General features: G+C 39.3%; 1 protein-coding gene across 7 annotated transcripts in view; it reads left to right on the plus strand.

Annotated features, from left to right (window-relative positions):
• Window positions 1-15,420, plus strand: part of ASAP2 (ArfGAP with SH3 domain, ankyrin repeat and PH domain 2) — a 413,895-nt gene that overhangs the window by 258,719 nt on the left and 139,756 nt on the right. For all 7 annotated transcript variants that reach the window (XM_029595831.1, XM_029595830.1, XM_029595833.1 and 4 more), the window contains one exon: window positions 9,432-9,517. In XM_029595831.1, coding sequence (XP_029451691.1) covers window positions 9,432-9,517 — 86 coding nt within the window. The remainder of the gene's footprint in view (window positions 1-9,431; window positions 9,518-15,420) is intronic.

Raw genomic sequence — 15,420 nt, forward strand, 5'->3', positions numbered from 1 at the left:
ACAAATGTACTCATATTTTCATGGCATATTAGTTTTCAGCGTTTATGAACTACGCCCACTACTGTAATCTCTTCCTCCTGACAAGCCAGTTACCTGCGAAAAAAAGGCCTTTGTTAAGGATGAGTAGGACCAGCTTTTTGAAATAGTTTTTACTTTATTCTGTCTTTATTTATTTATTTGATGCTTTTTTATACCGGCATTCATGGAGTCATATCATGTCGGTTTACATAAAACTGGGGAACGATAACCTTAAATACATTAACATAGTAAAGAATAAAAAAGTTACAATTCTGTTATTTCAATAAAAACCTTTAATAACAAAAAAAAAAAAAAAAAGTTACAATTAAACGGGGGTGAACAAAACTGGGGGAAGAAGAAGACAGAGCATAGGTAACTAGAAAATAAAGCCAGTTATTTGGAGAGTTCTACGAGTTCAAGAAATGTTCGTTGTGGGACGTCCATTCCAAAAGATGCTACTGTGGACATTATCACTGAAGTTCCAACCCTGGAATATTATCACAAGACTATTTAGATACATATGTGCTATGGATTCTCTGAATGTAAGGCTGCACTATTACTGCAGAAGAATTTAAGTAATGTAATATGGCTTAAGACAAGATATATGTTTGACTAAGTATCATTTATTTTACACATGAGCATTTGAGTAAGTTTATTTTTTTTAATTTTTTGATATATTACTCACTAGTACCTTGTTACTTTGTTGCAGGAGTGTTCTTTCGGTGTTGTCAATATAGCTGTACATGAACACTTACATTTCTAGATTTATCTATCTAAAGTATATTTTTCTGATTAAATGTGTGTGTGTGTGTGTATATGTATATTACTAAGAAATTATAGCAGCAAGAAAAAAAATTTGATTTATACCATCCTGATTCAGTATTGACATCTGAAAAAATATTTCTAGAATCTGCATCAGAACAAAATTCTTCACTTTCAGAGAAGAAAATGGTCCATTAGAGAATGAGGCATTTTAGCTCAGTTTTCAGGTCTGAAGCATTAGTGCAGTTTTTTGCTCCTGATCTTTTGGTATATACTTGTTTGCTTTTCTGCAGATGTTGTCTCCAAAAATTACATAGAATTTCATCCTAATAAGTAAAGATATTGAATTTTTAATTGCTCCTTCAGCCGTATGCATGACAACAATTTTGGTTACACTAAGCCACGTTCCAGTACTTGTGGTCAAGTTATAGAGTTTTTTTGTCCCTTGAAATATTATTTCCTTTGATTTTGTGTCAACTGTTTCCCAGATCATGGCTAGAAAGCAAGCTAGCAACTTCATGAGTTGACCCAAAGTACTTACAGAAAATGTCCCTCATGAATTGCCACAAATATTTGAATGAAGGCAACAGTGTCTTGGTATGAGGCATAAGGGCCAAGATATGCATACAGTTTGGCCTCAGCAGGGAAAGTCTGAGCCTGTCTGGTGCAAGTAAGTCCAGCTGTAGCTGAAAAGGTCTAGGGAACAAGCTGTTGTCAAAATGGTCCTCAGCCACTTCAACTCTTTGGTTCAGAACTAGGCCTCCTGAAGAAGAAAAAAGTTCTGCTCCCTCCATTTCAGTCGTTGTCACAAGTACTTGAAAGATTCTGCTTTGCAAACAAAGTAATCCTCGAGAAAATACATTGGTATCTTAATGATCCTTTTTAGCGCACAGCTTTGAGCGCTGTGACATGGTTGAAATATCCCGCACTCCAAAGCAGCTGTACCTGGAGGACTGTATGACTTGCTGATCTGATACTCTGCTAGTCTCTCAAGTACTATTTGGTTGCTCATGTTGGTCATGGGTGGATCTTGTCTCTTTGGCTACAGAAAACCTCTGTATACTGCTGAAGCCTGTGTATAGTATAGGTATAATACCAAACACCTCTGGAACATTTCTGAAGCTCAGCACTTGGTTCAACCAAACTTCTTCCAAACCTTCCCAGGGAGGTAAATATATACTCTTGGATTCCTTACTTTCTGAAAAAAACATCAGTCTTTGTAGCATAGTGTACTGAGGTGGCTTAAAGCTTAGCACAGTTGCAAGCTCAGTTTTCTCCTCAGTGTCCTAGTTATGTAGTTTAATGCTTAATTTAAGACTTCGCTCATAATACAAGTATCTTTCTGCTTCAGTTTTCCTCCTTGCTTAGCATGCAGGCTTGGGTATTCTTTCTCGTCTTCCTCCTCCATTCTTGTTCTGTGTTTCATTTTTGGTATTAGATTTCTCAGACCCTTTAGCAGCCATTCTCATTTTTTTTTCTGATCCTGAGGTTTTTATGCTGTTCTTCTTCCCACAAGTATACATAAAATAATAATTTATTACTATAAAGAAGTAGTGAGACCCAAGATGGTATCTACTTTTTATTGCATCGGAGGTGGACCCTTGGGCCGAGGTGGGGTTCACGCAACCCGTAGGTGGGGACCTATGGTCCCCACCATCGGCAGGTGGAGTGGGCTGATGGGCAGAGGCCACTGGAGCTTCACCTACACCAGTCCTCTTTCCCCGCGGGTTGAGCCTTTGGGTGCTGGGGCTGGCAGGATTTAGGTGGGCCTCAAGGTTGGTTAGCAAGAGTGGTTGGTTCAGCCCAGAGACAGTACCTGGACTGGGACTGGGTACTGGAACTTGGGCGCCAATGGAACTGAGGTTGGCTGAGGGCGCTCGAGCAAAGGTAGGCTGAAGCCTAATAAGTCCACGTCCAGGGAGTAGGCTAGGAGAGGCATCAATAACAGGCTTGGTGGCAAGGCGGAGGTCATGCCAAGCAATGCTGAGATCTGATCACAGAGAAGTCAATAGAGAAAGTCAATCAAAGCAATGATCAAGGTCTGGAGATAGGCTGTAGCGTAGTCAGGCGTAGCAAAGGTCTGGAGATAGGCAGAAGAGTAGTCAAGTGTAGCGGAGGTCTGGGTCTGGAGATAGGCAGAAGCATGGTCAGGCGTAGTGGAGGTCGGGGTCTGGAGATAGGCAGAAGCATGGTCAGGCGTAGCGGAGGTCGGGGTCTGGAGATAGGCAGAAGCATGATTGGGCAAAGCAAAGTCGATATCCATGCAGTCAATCCAAAACATAGACAGGGCAGGAACGAGGAGAACAGGAACAACAAGGGTCATGAACAAAGTGTAGAGACTATTCTCTATCAGCAACGAGTACTCGAGTAGCGAGGAGACCTGTTGCAAAGGCAACGCTATGGAGCAAGGCCTGAACTTAAATACACTGAATAGTTTGACATCATCATCCGGGGCTGCAGCCAGGTTCCCGCCACGGGCCCTTCAAAAAGATCAGTGAAGCGCGCGCACCTAGGGAGGGGCGCAGCGTGGGTAGTGGCGTCTCTCCTCGGACCACGCGAAGAGGCCCGACTAGCAAAGGCATCTTTACCTGAGATGCTGGGAACTGTGGCGGAGCCGGAGGCACCAGGGACGACCCGAGGACGGAGCTGGCGGCCTACTGCCGCTAGCGAGGAGAAACCAGAAGCTGGAGTCTGTATAGAAAGGTGAGAGGGCCGCTCCATGGGTCTTCCGCGGATGGCACGCCTAACACTTTTGAGTAGCAGGAGCATGGAGCTTCTCATTTATTTCCTTTGACTTGCTTGATATAAGGAGACATAAAGGCAGGGTTTGGATACATACTACCTGTGGAGTCATCCCTGTCCTCCTCTTCTCATTCAAAGTGGATGGCTTTGTGTTCCATGGTGTTGGCAGTGGTTAGGTGAACAGAATCTGAGGGAATGGCTGCCTGACCTGAGCTTGACATTTCCCTTAATCTGCTTGACCAAAATATCCTTCCCATGATGGGTTGGTCAGTTTGCCAAAGAACCGTGATCACATCTAGTCCATTGCTGCCTTTGGGGGAGCAATGGTCCTGTTTCCTATCTCCCTTCGATATCTCAACAGTTATGCTGAAAGATATATATGTTTGCAGCAGTTTTCACCATGGTGCTGGCAGAAAATCCTTGATTGGAAGCAGCAGAAGTGAGTAACATAGCTGTTGTGAGATTTGTGACAGTCCCGGGTCCCTTGGAGACCAAATTGACTGTGCATCAGTGGGGGAGAGGTTTAATAATGAGTCCCATTGATTACCCTGAAGTCCCTCTGCTCCATTCTAGTAATCCTGGAGTCTTCTGTTACATGATATGCAGATATCATTACTTTATCTAGTAATATGAACTTGAAGGTGCTGAAGCAGGTGATTTTTCATAGGGAGCATGAAAAAAGATTACTGAGTAAGAACAAAGTATAGAAATTTATGGGCCTCTATTGCAGTGACTATGCAAGATGAAACGGTTATCCAGTGCCAGCTCAAGTCTCTTGAAAACGAGTGTAGACATTTAAATCAGCATTTCCTGAATTTCCCAAAGTCCGCTTCCTTTCTTCCAGCAAAAATGTTTAACAAAATATCTGCTTTGAGGTTCTGAATATTGCAAGGGAAGCTGTATCCCCAATCAATGAAGTGTATTTGCCTGTGGGAAAATGGAACAAGCAAGGAAAATTTAGAAAAAACACCTACCCATTGACTGTTCAGATGTTTCTGGACTATTGGTGGAGTCTAGGGTTTCCAGACTTAAGTAGTATTATTCGGGCTATATACCAGAGTGAATACTTTAGGTGCAGTAATTCAGATGGGAAAGTGCTGCCTTTTCCCTCCCTCATCCCCCACCTCAGTCCAAATCATCTCCCCCACTGAAGGCTCTGAAGCAGGCCTAGAGTTATCTATCTGGCTAACTTAGCACGATACAACTTAAAAATGATCTATTAGCCAGCTAACTTTCCCCATCTCGGATCACTTGTGAGTTATCTGGCTAAATGCATTTGAATATTGACCCTGTAATGTTAAGTCTTTTTGAGAACCTTAGACTGGCATTGGTTTATTGAACTCCAGCAAGTAGTTGTTCTCGTGAAAAGCTTGCTGAATATGTAGCATAGTTGCATACCTTTAAGAATAATATGTTTATGTTGGATGATTTTAATATACATAGCAAAGTTAAGGATGGTGGTAAAGCTGGTGAGTTTTTAAAGTTTATGGAGGATATAGGTCTTTTATTCTTTCAAAAAGCACACAGCAGAAAACAGAGCAATTTTTTAAAAACCTTTTTTGAGACCGTCATAAACAGAGCGTGCAATTATTCACTTAAACGTGGTTAAATAAACTTGCACCAACCACTAAAAATGCAAAGCCATTCCAGTTTCTTTAATCATAGGTCTCCCACATTTTTTATGAGCTTTATCAGTAGGTATGTAAAATATGTGGAGAATAATTTAAAAAATGACACTTATATTTAGTTGGTTTGAAAAATTCTTGTCATAAATGCTGACCCAGGGTTGTTGCTTACTTCACTGGATTTAATCCTTATTGATGGCCAGCAATATGAGTCTTAACGTTAATCAACTGGCAAAGACCTATATGTGGTCTGGACTTCTAAGATAGTATTCTTCAACATAGTCTGTGCCTGATGTAAGATCTTAACCTTTGCAGTTGCTCCTTTCAATTTTTTCCTAATCATTTTTCTCATTTTCTCATAATTTCCTTTTTGAAAATTAAGGAGATCAGAGGGATTGTGGAGAATGGTAAATGACTGGATAGTAATGTAGGATTCTGTCTAAAGCCCACTGCTGAGACAGATTACTTTTGAGTAATTGTTGAACTGATAACTCTCCCATTTATAGATTTTTTTGAAAATAAGTTTAATAGATTTCAATTATCCCTGGAGGAAGCAATTTGGGCACCTGTTTTGCATTATATGGACTTTTTGTCCAGGAACTTTAATTAGCACGTATCACCACCTTATAAGAAGGGGTTAACAAACATGTGGACAGAAGTGAATTGATTGATATAGTGCATCTGGATTTTCAGAAAGGTTTTGACAAAGTCTTTCATGAGATACTAAACAGGAACTTAAAAAGTCATGGGATAGGAGGAAATTGTCCTGTTGTGGATTGCTAATTGATTAAAGGATAGGAGACGGGGTAGGACCTCATCATTCATTGTTATGCCCTGGCAGTGTTGGTTGTCAATCTGAGATCTGCCTTCTCGGAAGAGATTTGCAAGGCAGTGATAAGAGTTCAGTCCACATATTCACTAGTCCTTACCACTTAATATGGCCACCTCATGATTTTATAGGTTTGAACTATTCTATGAAGCCTGTTGACATAGTAGATCATAGTTCATGCACTGTTAAGGCCCATTTCTGTTGATTTTCAGGGTTGTCTTCCTGCCCATGTCTTCTGTGGTTGTGGGGGAGGGGGGAGATAGGGGAAAGGGGGATAAAAAGGAAAGGGATAAAGCATAAAAGCATGTTTTCTGAGTTCTGTTGATATCTGATCTTTCCTCTGTTTTTTTTGTAAGTTAAAACCCTTAGCTGCATAAATGTATCAGTGTGGCTCATTGTAACAGCTTATCATTAGAGAAGGGTCATTTTTTACATGTAGTCTTTGATCACTGATGATTGCAGTATATTGAGCCACTGTCGGCCTGCCAGCTTGTATGGGAATTGGGGAGTCAAGGGGACTTTTTTATTCTGGTTCTACCTGTTAAGTTATTCAGTTGAAGAGCAGCAAGTCTGGTGGCTCACAGAAAACTACCACACATGCAAAATCATTCTGGGAAAACTTCGAGTCCCCTGACACTGCACTCATATGTGACCCATTATTGTGGCTCATCGTATTGTTGCCCTGTGAGAGCAATTGCAGGTAAGCAAAAATCACCTTCCTATTAAATATATCTTCAGTTTCATTGTAAGCTCAGGCAAAATATTCTGTGTCAAGTAAAAGGTCATTATTTTATAAATTATATTATACTAACAATTCCTGGACTTAAATTAAACTAATACTTGAAAATATCCATGTCTACTAAACAACAGTTTCTAATGGTTGATGCAGAATTAATGATGGCAAGAAGTATAATAGTGGGGATAAAAGGAATCTTGATTGCTCTTTTTGTTTAGATGATATAAAAAAAAAGTTTATTGTAGTCCAAAAGTAAGCAGGATCTGGTAAAATTGGTACAGGGCTGCCTCTTATTTTTTTTCTACCTTCTGAAATGTATATGCTCCCCAGCATGGTATTTCAAGTACATAAAGGATAAGTGCAGAAAGAATTTAATGGTCCATATAAATTACATCATTAGAGATTTATTGTTTCATAAGGCGGCAACTCCACTGTATACAGGGACGTCTTTAAAGGGTCCCTCGACACGGACCCTGTGTTTCCCCAAAAGGCTGCGTTGGGAGGGACAGCAATTTTTAACAACAATCTGTAAATAAATATAGGAACTTGTTACATTGTAATGAGACCAAACAAATAGGGCAAGCCGAAGTGATACATGAAGAAAGACATACCGATTTTCATAGCAGTAAAGGTTCACAGGGAGCGCACTAGTAAAGAGAACCTACGGGCCGGCTCTGTTCCTCTAAAACCGAATTTGTCACAAGCTAAGCAGATGTCTGCCCGGTTCAGTGAAAGAGGGTACCCTTCTAAAGTTTTGAAGAAGGCCCGTAAACGAGCATTATACATGAATCAAGACTTGTTGTTTCTACCACAAGATTGCTCCACGGATGGCTCTATTAATTAAATTCTTCCTTTCTCAACCCTTAGTGGCACGATCAGTAACATTATACATAAGCACTCGTTTTCACTTTTACTTAACACCTTCAATAGTTCCCTTCAGTTTACTTACCGTCGAGGTAAAATCCTCCGTGACATGCTGGCCCATTCTGAACACCGGCCCAGTACCATACAACCTCAGATCTTAGGAGTGCACAAGCCCTGTGGCCACTGTTCTGTGTGCCCTCTTACATCCACAATGTCATCCTTTACACACCCGATTTCGAAAAAGACATTTTCTTTATCTGGCTCCTCAGATTGTACCTCCTCAGGGGTTGTCTATGTTATCATTTGTCCGTGTCAGAAGCTATATGTGGGTAAAACATCTCGGATGATTAAAACACGCATCATAGACCATCGCTCTAATATCAAAAATCTCCGTGAAAATGCTCCCTTAGTTGACATTGGGCCCTTTTATCCCACTCTCTTTCGGATTTAAAATTTTTTGTGATTGACTTTGTTTCTCCGCCCCCCCCCCCCCCCCCCCGGGGGAGGGGCAGCTTCTCTGAAATCTTAATCAGGAAGGAGCAAAAATGGATTTATACTTTAAATACTGTAACACCTGTTGGGCTGAATAATGAGTTGGAATGGAATTTTTTTACCTGACTTTTGCCTGCCATGATCTGATTGGCTACCCTCTTCCTTGCTGCTGATTGGCTGATGCTTTTCATGCCAATTCGAACAGCGTTTAAAGTTCCTCTGTTCTGTGAACCTTTACTGCTATGAAAATCGGTATGTCTTTCTTCATGTATCACTTCGGCTTGCCCTTTTTGTTTGGTCTCATTACAATGTAACATGTTCCTACATTTATTTACAGATTGTTGTTAAAAATTGCTGTCCCTCCCGACGCAGCCTTTTGCTAAAACCCGGGGTCCGTGTTGGGGGACCCTTTAAAGACGTCTCTGTATACAGTGGAGTTGCTGCCTTATGAAACAATAAATCTCTAATGACGTAATTTATATGGACCATTAAATTCTTTCTGCACTTATCCTTTATGTACTATTAATGCTGAGTGCAGCCACAGCTCTCCTTTGTTTTTTATAGGAGCCATTTCAAACCATTAAGTTGGTGGTAGGCTACAAGAAGAGTTTGAGAGAGAGAGAGGAGACAGTAGCATTGATTAATCAGGTTTTTAAATTTTGCCTTAAAGCAGTTTTCTTTAATTTTACCATCTGTTAAAAATGCTAACATTAACATTTATAACACTTAACTGTGTTATTATAAATATAAAAAGCAGTTACGATATTCCTCCTAGTATTGTAATGGATGCTATTGACACCTGAATGCTACTGGTACTGCTGCAGCCTCTATAGTTGAAAAAAGCCAGAGTCTCTGAGGTAGGCGGAGAAAGGGGAAAAAGTGCTGGGTTCAGGCTGGGTAGGGGGGGGGGGGAGTCTTGTGCTTGGGCTGGGGCAGCAGGGGAGAGAGTGCTGGGGTTGGATTGGGAAGAGGAGGGGAGAGAATGCTATAGTCAGGGAGAAGAAGGGGGGCAAAAAAGCTGGAATCTGGGAAGGGAGGAGACAGAAAGCGAGAGCATGCATGTAAGGATTCAGTTCCCCCACACTCTTCTACACACTGGGGTCTACTGTAGTTATCGAGGGGGGAGGGGTAATCTTCAACTTCCCAAACTTTAGCTTTGTACTAGCTAAAGATTTAAGATTTATAACAGATATAAGGTATAAAACACAATAGCTGTAATTTTATTGGCTATAATGTTGCACTTTTTTTTATGGTTATGCAAATATCCTGGTTAAATGAAATTTTTTAAAATTGTGTGTGCTACTTAATTTGTGAAAAATAATATTCCAAATATTGATTGCTACATTTTACTTTCTATGCGTAGGAGCAAGGAGAAACTGCACTTCATCTTGCAGTAAGATCAGTAGACCGAACATCTCTTCACATAGTTGACTTTTTAGTACAAAATAGGTGAGTATTGTATGGAAAATATGGGTGAAAACATTCTTGCTGCAAGACAAGTTTATAATTTTTAGTGGAGTACCATACTAGATAGTAAATATTAGGGATGTGCATTTGTTTTTCACAAATTAGACAATGTCAACGATATTGTCTAATTCGTCATGGTTCAGTAGCACCGATATATGAAGTGATTTTTGTCGAAATTTTGGCAAAATTCGTATTTTGTGTTAGTGCGCACTAACGGAGTTACTGCGCACTGCATATCTCTTAGTGCACAGTAATACCAATTAGTGAGCACTGTTTTTCTAGCTAACGAACTCCTCTGAATTGATACTTTTTATTTTTTAAGTTGCATTTTTTTAGTGCACACTAACGTTAGTTACAGCGCACTATTACATATTTAGTGCATGCTGTAAATTCTAATAGGGCGCACTAATGGGCCTTAATGCGCATTAACATCTAGCTAGTGCGCACTATCTCGTTCAGTGTACTGCACACTAATGCTGAGAGAGTGCGTAGTAAGGCCCATTAGTATGCACTAACGCACTTCATCAAAAATTGCCCAAAAAAAAGAAGCATTGGGAAACAAAATGTTCCGCGGAGCACCCGAACCGATATCTTTAAACCAAGCACATCTCTAGTAAATATAGAAAGACTGCCAGTTCTCCAGAAATGTGCACAGTTCTGGATTTCTTTTCTTAGACAGGCATTTGAACTTAGATAACCAAATCACATGTTAAAATGCTAACTATGGGTACCTAGTACTGTAGGAGAAATTTTTTTTTTATTTTCATGTTTTTAACTTTTGTTTTTCTTAAGAACCCCTTACAGCTTAACAATTGTGTGGGTAACCCTAATACCCTTGCAGAATGCAGGCTGGAAAGGGACTTTCCTCTGAGGCTGAGCCCTTCAGCATCATTCCAGTGCCAGCAGGGGTGACTTCAGTAGTAATAGTCCTCCTTCCATGCTTTAGGGCTTCAGTGTAACATATCCACACCACTACTGCTGCTCACCATTCCTGTTGACTTGAACACAAATCTTTTGTGACAAAGAGCAGTTTGTTTTCTCCATAGTTCTTTAGCTGTTTTTCAGCTACTGTATATCCAAATGCTTTCTTATGCTTTGTGAGTATCTGGGAGCTGCTGTAATTATCTTACTCACTACAGGCCACTTCAAGACTTTTCAAGTATCACAATTGGGTAAGCAGATTTTCTCTGTGGACAAGCAGGATAAAGTCAGCCACACAAGTGGTGTCATCCGAAGGCATCAAGAAAATGCTCCTTCAAAACTTAGAAAGACGGAGAATATTTTTCTTAGCATTCGCAGACATTCTCATGCAGCAGCTCGTAGCATTAATCTCCTCAGTCTTTTTTCTTCACTTGTGGGAATGGATGAATTTTGGTTCATAAGCTTTACCACTTGGGGGGGGGGGGTGATTTTTCTAATTTTTTCTTAATTTTATTTTACAGTTTACTCAGTTTTTCTCTGAGCTATGAATGTAAAAAAAAAAAAAGTTGAATAGAAGAATATCACATTTTCAAAAATTGATCTAGCTTCATTATTCTTCACAGTGTCTGAGAAACTGAGTTTTAAAAGATGTTCTCCTCATATATGGAAGATGTCTTTGACAGACCAGTATGACTGGTGTGTCAGGTGCCTAGGGCCATTTCATAATGTGCCCGTTGGTTCCCCAGGGCCAGAATTCAAGAGGCAATGCTCTTTGAGACTTTTTGAATTCTCCTCAAGCTTTAACTTAGAGATCAGGAGGAAACTATCCTCAGCAGAGGGATCTTCATCCAAATTAAAAAAAAAAAAAAAGTCCTTTCATGCAGTGCACCATGATTTAGCACAGTCTTGGATTAGGCGCTGGTCCTCTGCTGGTAGAGAGATTAGTTGTACTATTCAGCTCTGAGAAATACTGGAGACATGCCAACAAGATTCATAAGCACAAATGAGGGCAAGAAGTCCCCTATGATGCATGCTAAAAGATTGAGGATGTGTCAACTCAATCTCTTTTCAGCATGGATATTCCACTAGTACCATCCACTAGCTTAGGGACTAGAAATTTCTAATGGCACTGATGAAATAAACAGAAACTAATCTTGCAAAATGGAAAATTCCTTTGGCTATACTAATTCTGGTCCCAGAATCAGATAGCTGTTCCCTAGCAAATTCTTCAAAAAGACGATATCGTTCCATTGTGAAAAAAATGTGGCTGGAATTAATGAAGAAGTACTTCAGTGATGTGCCAAGCTTGCTCCCTCCTTTCCCCTTGCAGCAAAAGTCACCAGTTCTGGACACTATATGGTTTCCAAGTTGAACTGTCAGTCTGCTACACTACGTGCTGAATGTAGAGAAGAAAAGATCTAACCTCAAATCCATTCTCATAGTCATGACTGACTGTCTTCAAGGAATAGGACAACCTTAGAAGACCCTGATATTTCATTGTCTGATTTGCAGGAAGACTCTAAATCAACCTATACAGCTATATCCTATCTGATCGTGGCCTGCCCATTGTTTATATATTTACTTATCACAAAAAAGGGAAATTGAACGTGAATTCTCTACTAGATTGCCAAAAATGTCACTTCAATTTTTCAATTTTAATTTCAAATATCAGAAATATTATGTATTATCTCAGGTACCGCATCAGCAAGCCTGTCAGCGCCCTCCATATGTATTCAGAGACCGCCCAGTCTATTCAGTCATTTGCAGTTTTGATCGGTGTAGATAATACCTCCCCAAAAAATCAAAGTATCTTGAACAAGGGGTGAATTTGAAAATATTTCTTAATAGTACATTTTTGTATGTATAATGTCTCAATAAAGGTAATTCTTAAAGACATGAATATCCAAAACACTCATCTGAATTGGCTCAAAATGGATGATTTAGTTTTAAGTGCAAGTGGTTCAGTAGTGAGAAGGTATAAAAGGGAAGATAGTGGGTAATTCTGGCGAATACCACAAAAAAGCAAAAATGAGGTTTGTGGCAAGGTATAGAGTACATTTATCCAGGATATAAAGGAACCTGTGATCCCATATTTCTCCAAGACACAGAATATATGTGGCCACTGCACTTTATCAAAAGCCTTTTCAGATTCAAGGCTTACAACTATACTATATTCATTTTCAGCGTATGGTATATACAAATCATCAATCAGCTTTCAAATGTTTTTAGCATCATGTCTTTCCTTTACAAATCCTGTTTCATCTTCTGAAATTAAATATGGAAGAATCACACTTAACCTTTTAACCAGAATAGATTCCTACAGGAGACTGGATTGTTAGGATCCTTTCCTAGTTTTAGAAAAAGAGTAATCAATGAATGATTCGCTCCCATTAAAAACATGCCTGTCAGCATACTATAATTATGTATAACTACACATTTATCCCCACTGTCTAAGCAGAGTGGTTTATTGTATCATACATTTATTTGAATTTATTGGCAAACCTGACAATACATTTTTTTAAATGTTTTTCAATTTATTTTAAAAACATTTTTCAGCTATTCCAATATTTCAATATTTTAACAACCCAAACTGCGTTCAACAGCCAACCTTCTATAATCTGCCATCAAAAATGATAGGAGGGGAAAAACCTCAGACAGAGCACCTCAAGTATCACAAATTTTGTATGGTGCAAGTGGCTGCACAGCTGCCATCACAGGGAAAAAAAAACTCCTTCCACCAAAAGTACAAATATTTATTTATTCAAAACATTTAATGTCTGTAACTAATTTCTTTCAAGCATGACGGTCAACAAGTACTTATCTTCTTGTAGAGTCTGTATTATCTCCAACAGTCCCGAAAAAATGCCAACATGACCATGTTTCACAGCTCCCGCTGCTGCTTCAGGTCATCCTGCGGCTTGACTCCATTATTGGCCACTGTGACATATTGAAAAATCAAACGTGGTTTTAGCATTTATGGGCAAAGTATTCAGTCGATCAGAACTCAACTACCCTTTCTATTCCACCAATCCAACTGCAGAATACTTCAATTCCCAAGATTTAAATCTGTTGATATCCAAATAATTACTTAAACACGTGCCACTCAATAGATGCATTGAGTCCTGCGGGATAAACTGTATTTCAACAATGAATCCAAAATTGCTCATGCTGTAGGAGATTTAAACCCCGATCACCACCTCTTGTATGTTCTTGCACAACTTCAAGAACACAACCTTTGATTTGTAAAAAAATATGAGCCTTACTAATACTATGTTGGACCAAAGGTGCCTCCAGTCTCTGATTAATAATTAATCTTGAAGTTGTGCATGAACATCTGAGAGGAAGTGAGAAATTTTGGTTTTATCTTTTAAACACAGTTTCTTCCTCAGGTCTCAATGTATCTATTGGTAAAACAGAGCTTATTCATTTGAATAAGTGAGGGGTTCTAAGTTTTCCTAATACATTTTGTTTTCAAGGTGTGCAAATTCCCATTGCTGACGAAGTACAAAACCTTGGAGTACTGATGGACTAAAGTATTGTTTACATTGCACACTAAATCACTAGTGAAGACGGTCCTATTAGAAGTTAAGGATGTTACAAAGATTAAAACCTTATCTTGATTTTTCTAACTTTCTTATGGTATTACAGGTTTTGCTATTTTCAAATTTAGATTGCCATTCTCTTTTTAGGATTGCCAAAATATGTTTTACGATCCTTGCAGATGATTTAGAATTCTGCTGCAAGGGTCTTAATGGCTACATCAAGGCTCGATCACATCTCTCTGGTTTTAAAGTCACTGCACTGGCTACCGATTGAATATAGAATTCAATATAAGATCTTAGTTTTGATTCACAATGCTTTAAGCCATGATGCTCCTGTCTCAGTACTTTGTCTCCTGTCTCAGTACTTTGTCTCCTGTCTCAGTACTTTGTCTCCTGTCTCAGTACTTTGTTAAAAATTCATCAGCCTATTAGAAACTTGAGATCTGAAGGTCACTATTTATTAGATAATATTAACTATAAAACCATATGCTTGCAGACTCTCAAGATAAATTACTATCTGTTGCAGGAGCAGAGTTGTGGAACAAATTGCCACTAACATTATGCAAGCAAGAATGTTTTTAGATTTTCAAAAAACAATTCAAAATGCACTTGTTCAAATTGCTTTTTTTTTTTTTTTTTACTAGTTTACTATAGCAGTGAAAGCAGAAGTTAGTTTTATTTTATATTTATTTTTATGCTTGCCTTTGACTATGATTTGTTGTTATTAGTTTTAATATGTATATCGTCGTTTGTTGTGGCAATTATGCATATTGCATCATGTATGTCTTATTGTGAGCCACTCAGAATTTTAGATTATGCGGCATATACATTTTTAAAATAAATCATCCAAAGCCCTTGGTCCTAAGGGTCTTCACTATCCATGTTGATAAAAGCCACACCTGGACCTCCTACAGGAGTTCCTTAACCTCGCTCAGCTAAACAATCTATCAGCCCATATGACAGGCCACACCCTTGACCTGATACTGGCTTTATCCCAACTACTATACGATGGCACAACAAAGAACATAGAGACTATCCAGCTCTCATGGATTGACCACCACTGAGTAAGTTTTGACATGTTCCCCATCCTCCATGCAGTCATCAAATCAGGAACGGACCACAAAATTGGTCTGCCAAACATCACACCTTGACCCAGAATCCTTTCTGCTCGTCTTGCTGTACACTCAAGAGAGCACCCCATCTACCACTACCCTGGTAGATGCTTGGAACAACAATGTTAATTCAACCACTGACAAGATCAGAAAATCATCACAACAAAAAAACTCCAAGCCAACCCTATGGTTATCACAGGATCTGATTTCTGTGAAAAGAACTGGAAGAAAACTAGAATGGAAATGGTGGAAATCAATCACAAGCTGATAGAATTGAGTGGAGAAGACATTATGCTGCTTACCACCAAGC

The sequence above is a fragment of the Rhinatrema bivittatum genome, chromosome 3, assembly GCF_901001135.1.
Source record: "Rhinatrema bivittatum chromosome 3, aRhiBiv1.1, whole genome shotgun sequence".
NCBI classification, from domain to species: domain Eukaryota; kingdom Metazoa; phylum Chordata; class Amphibia; order Gymnophiona; family Rhinatrematidae; genus Rhinatrema; species Rhinatrema bivittatum.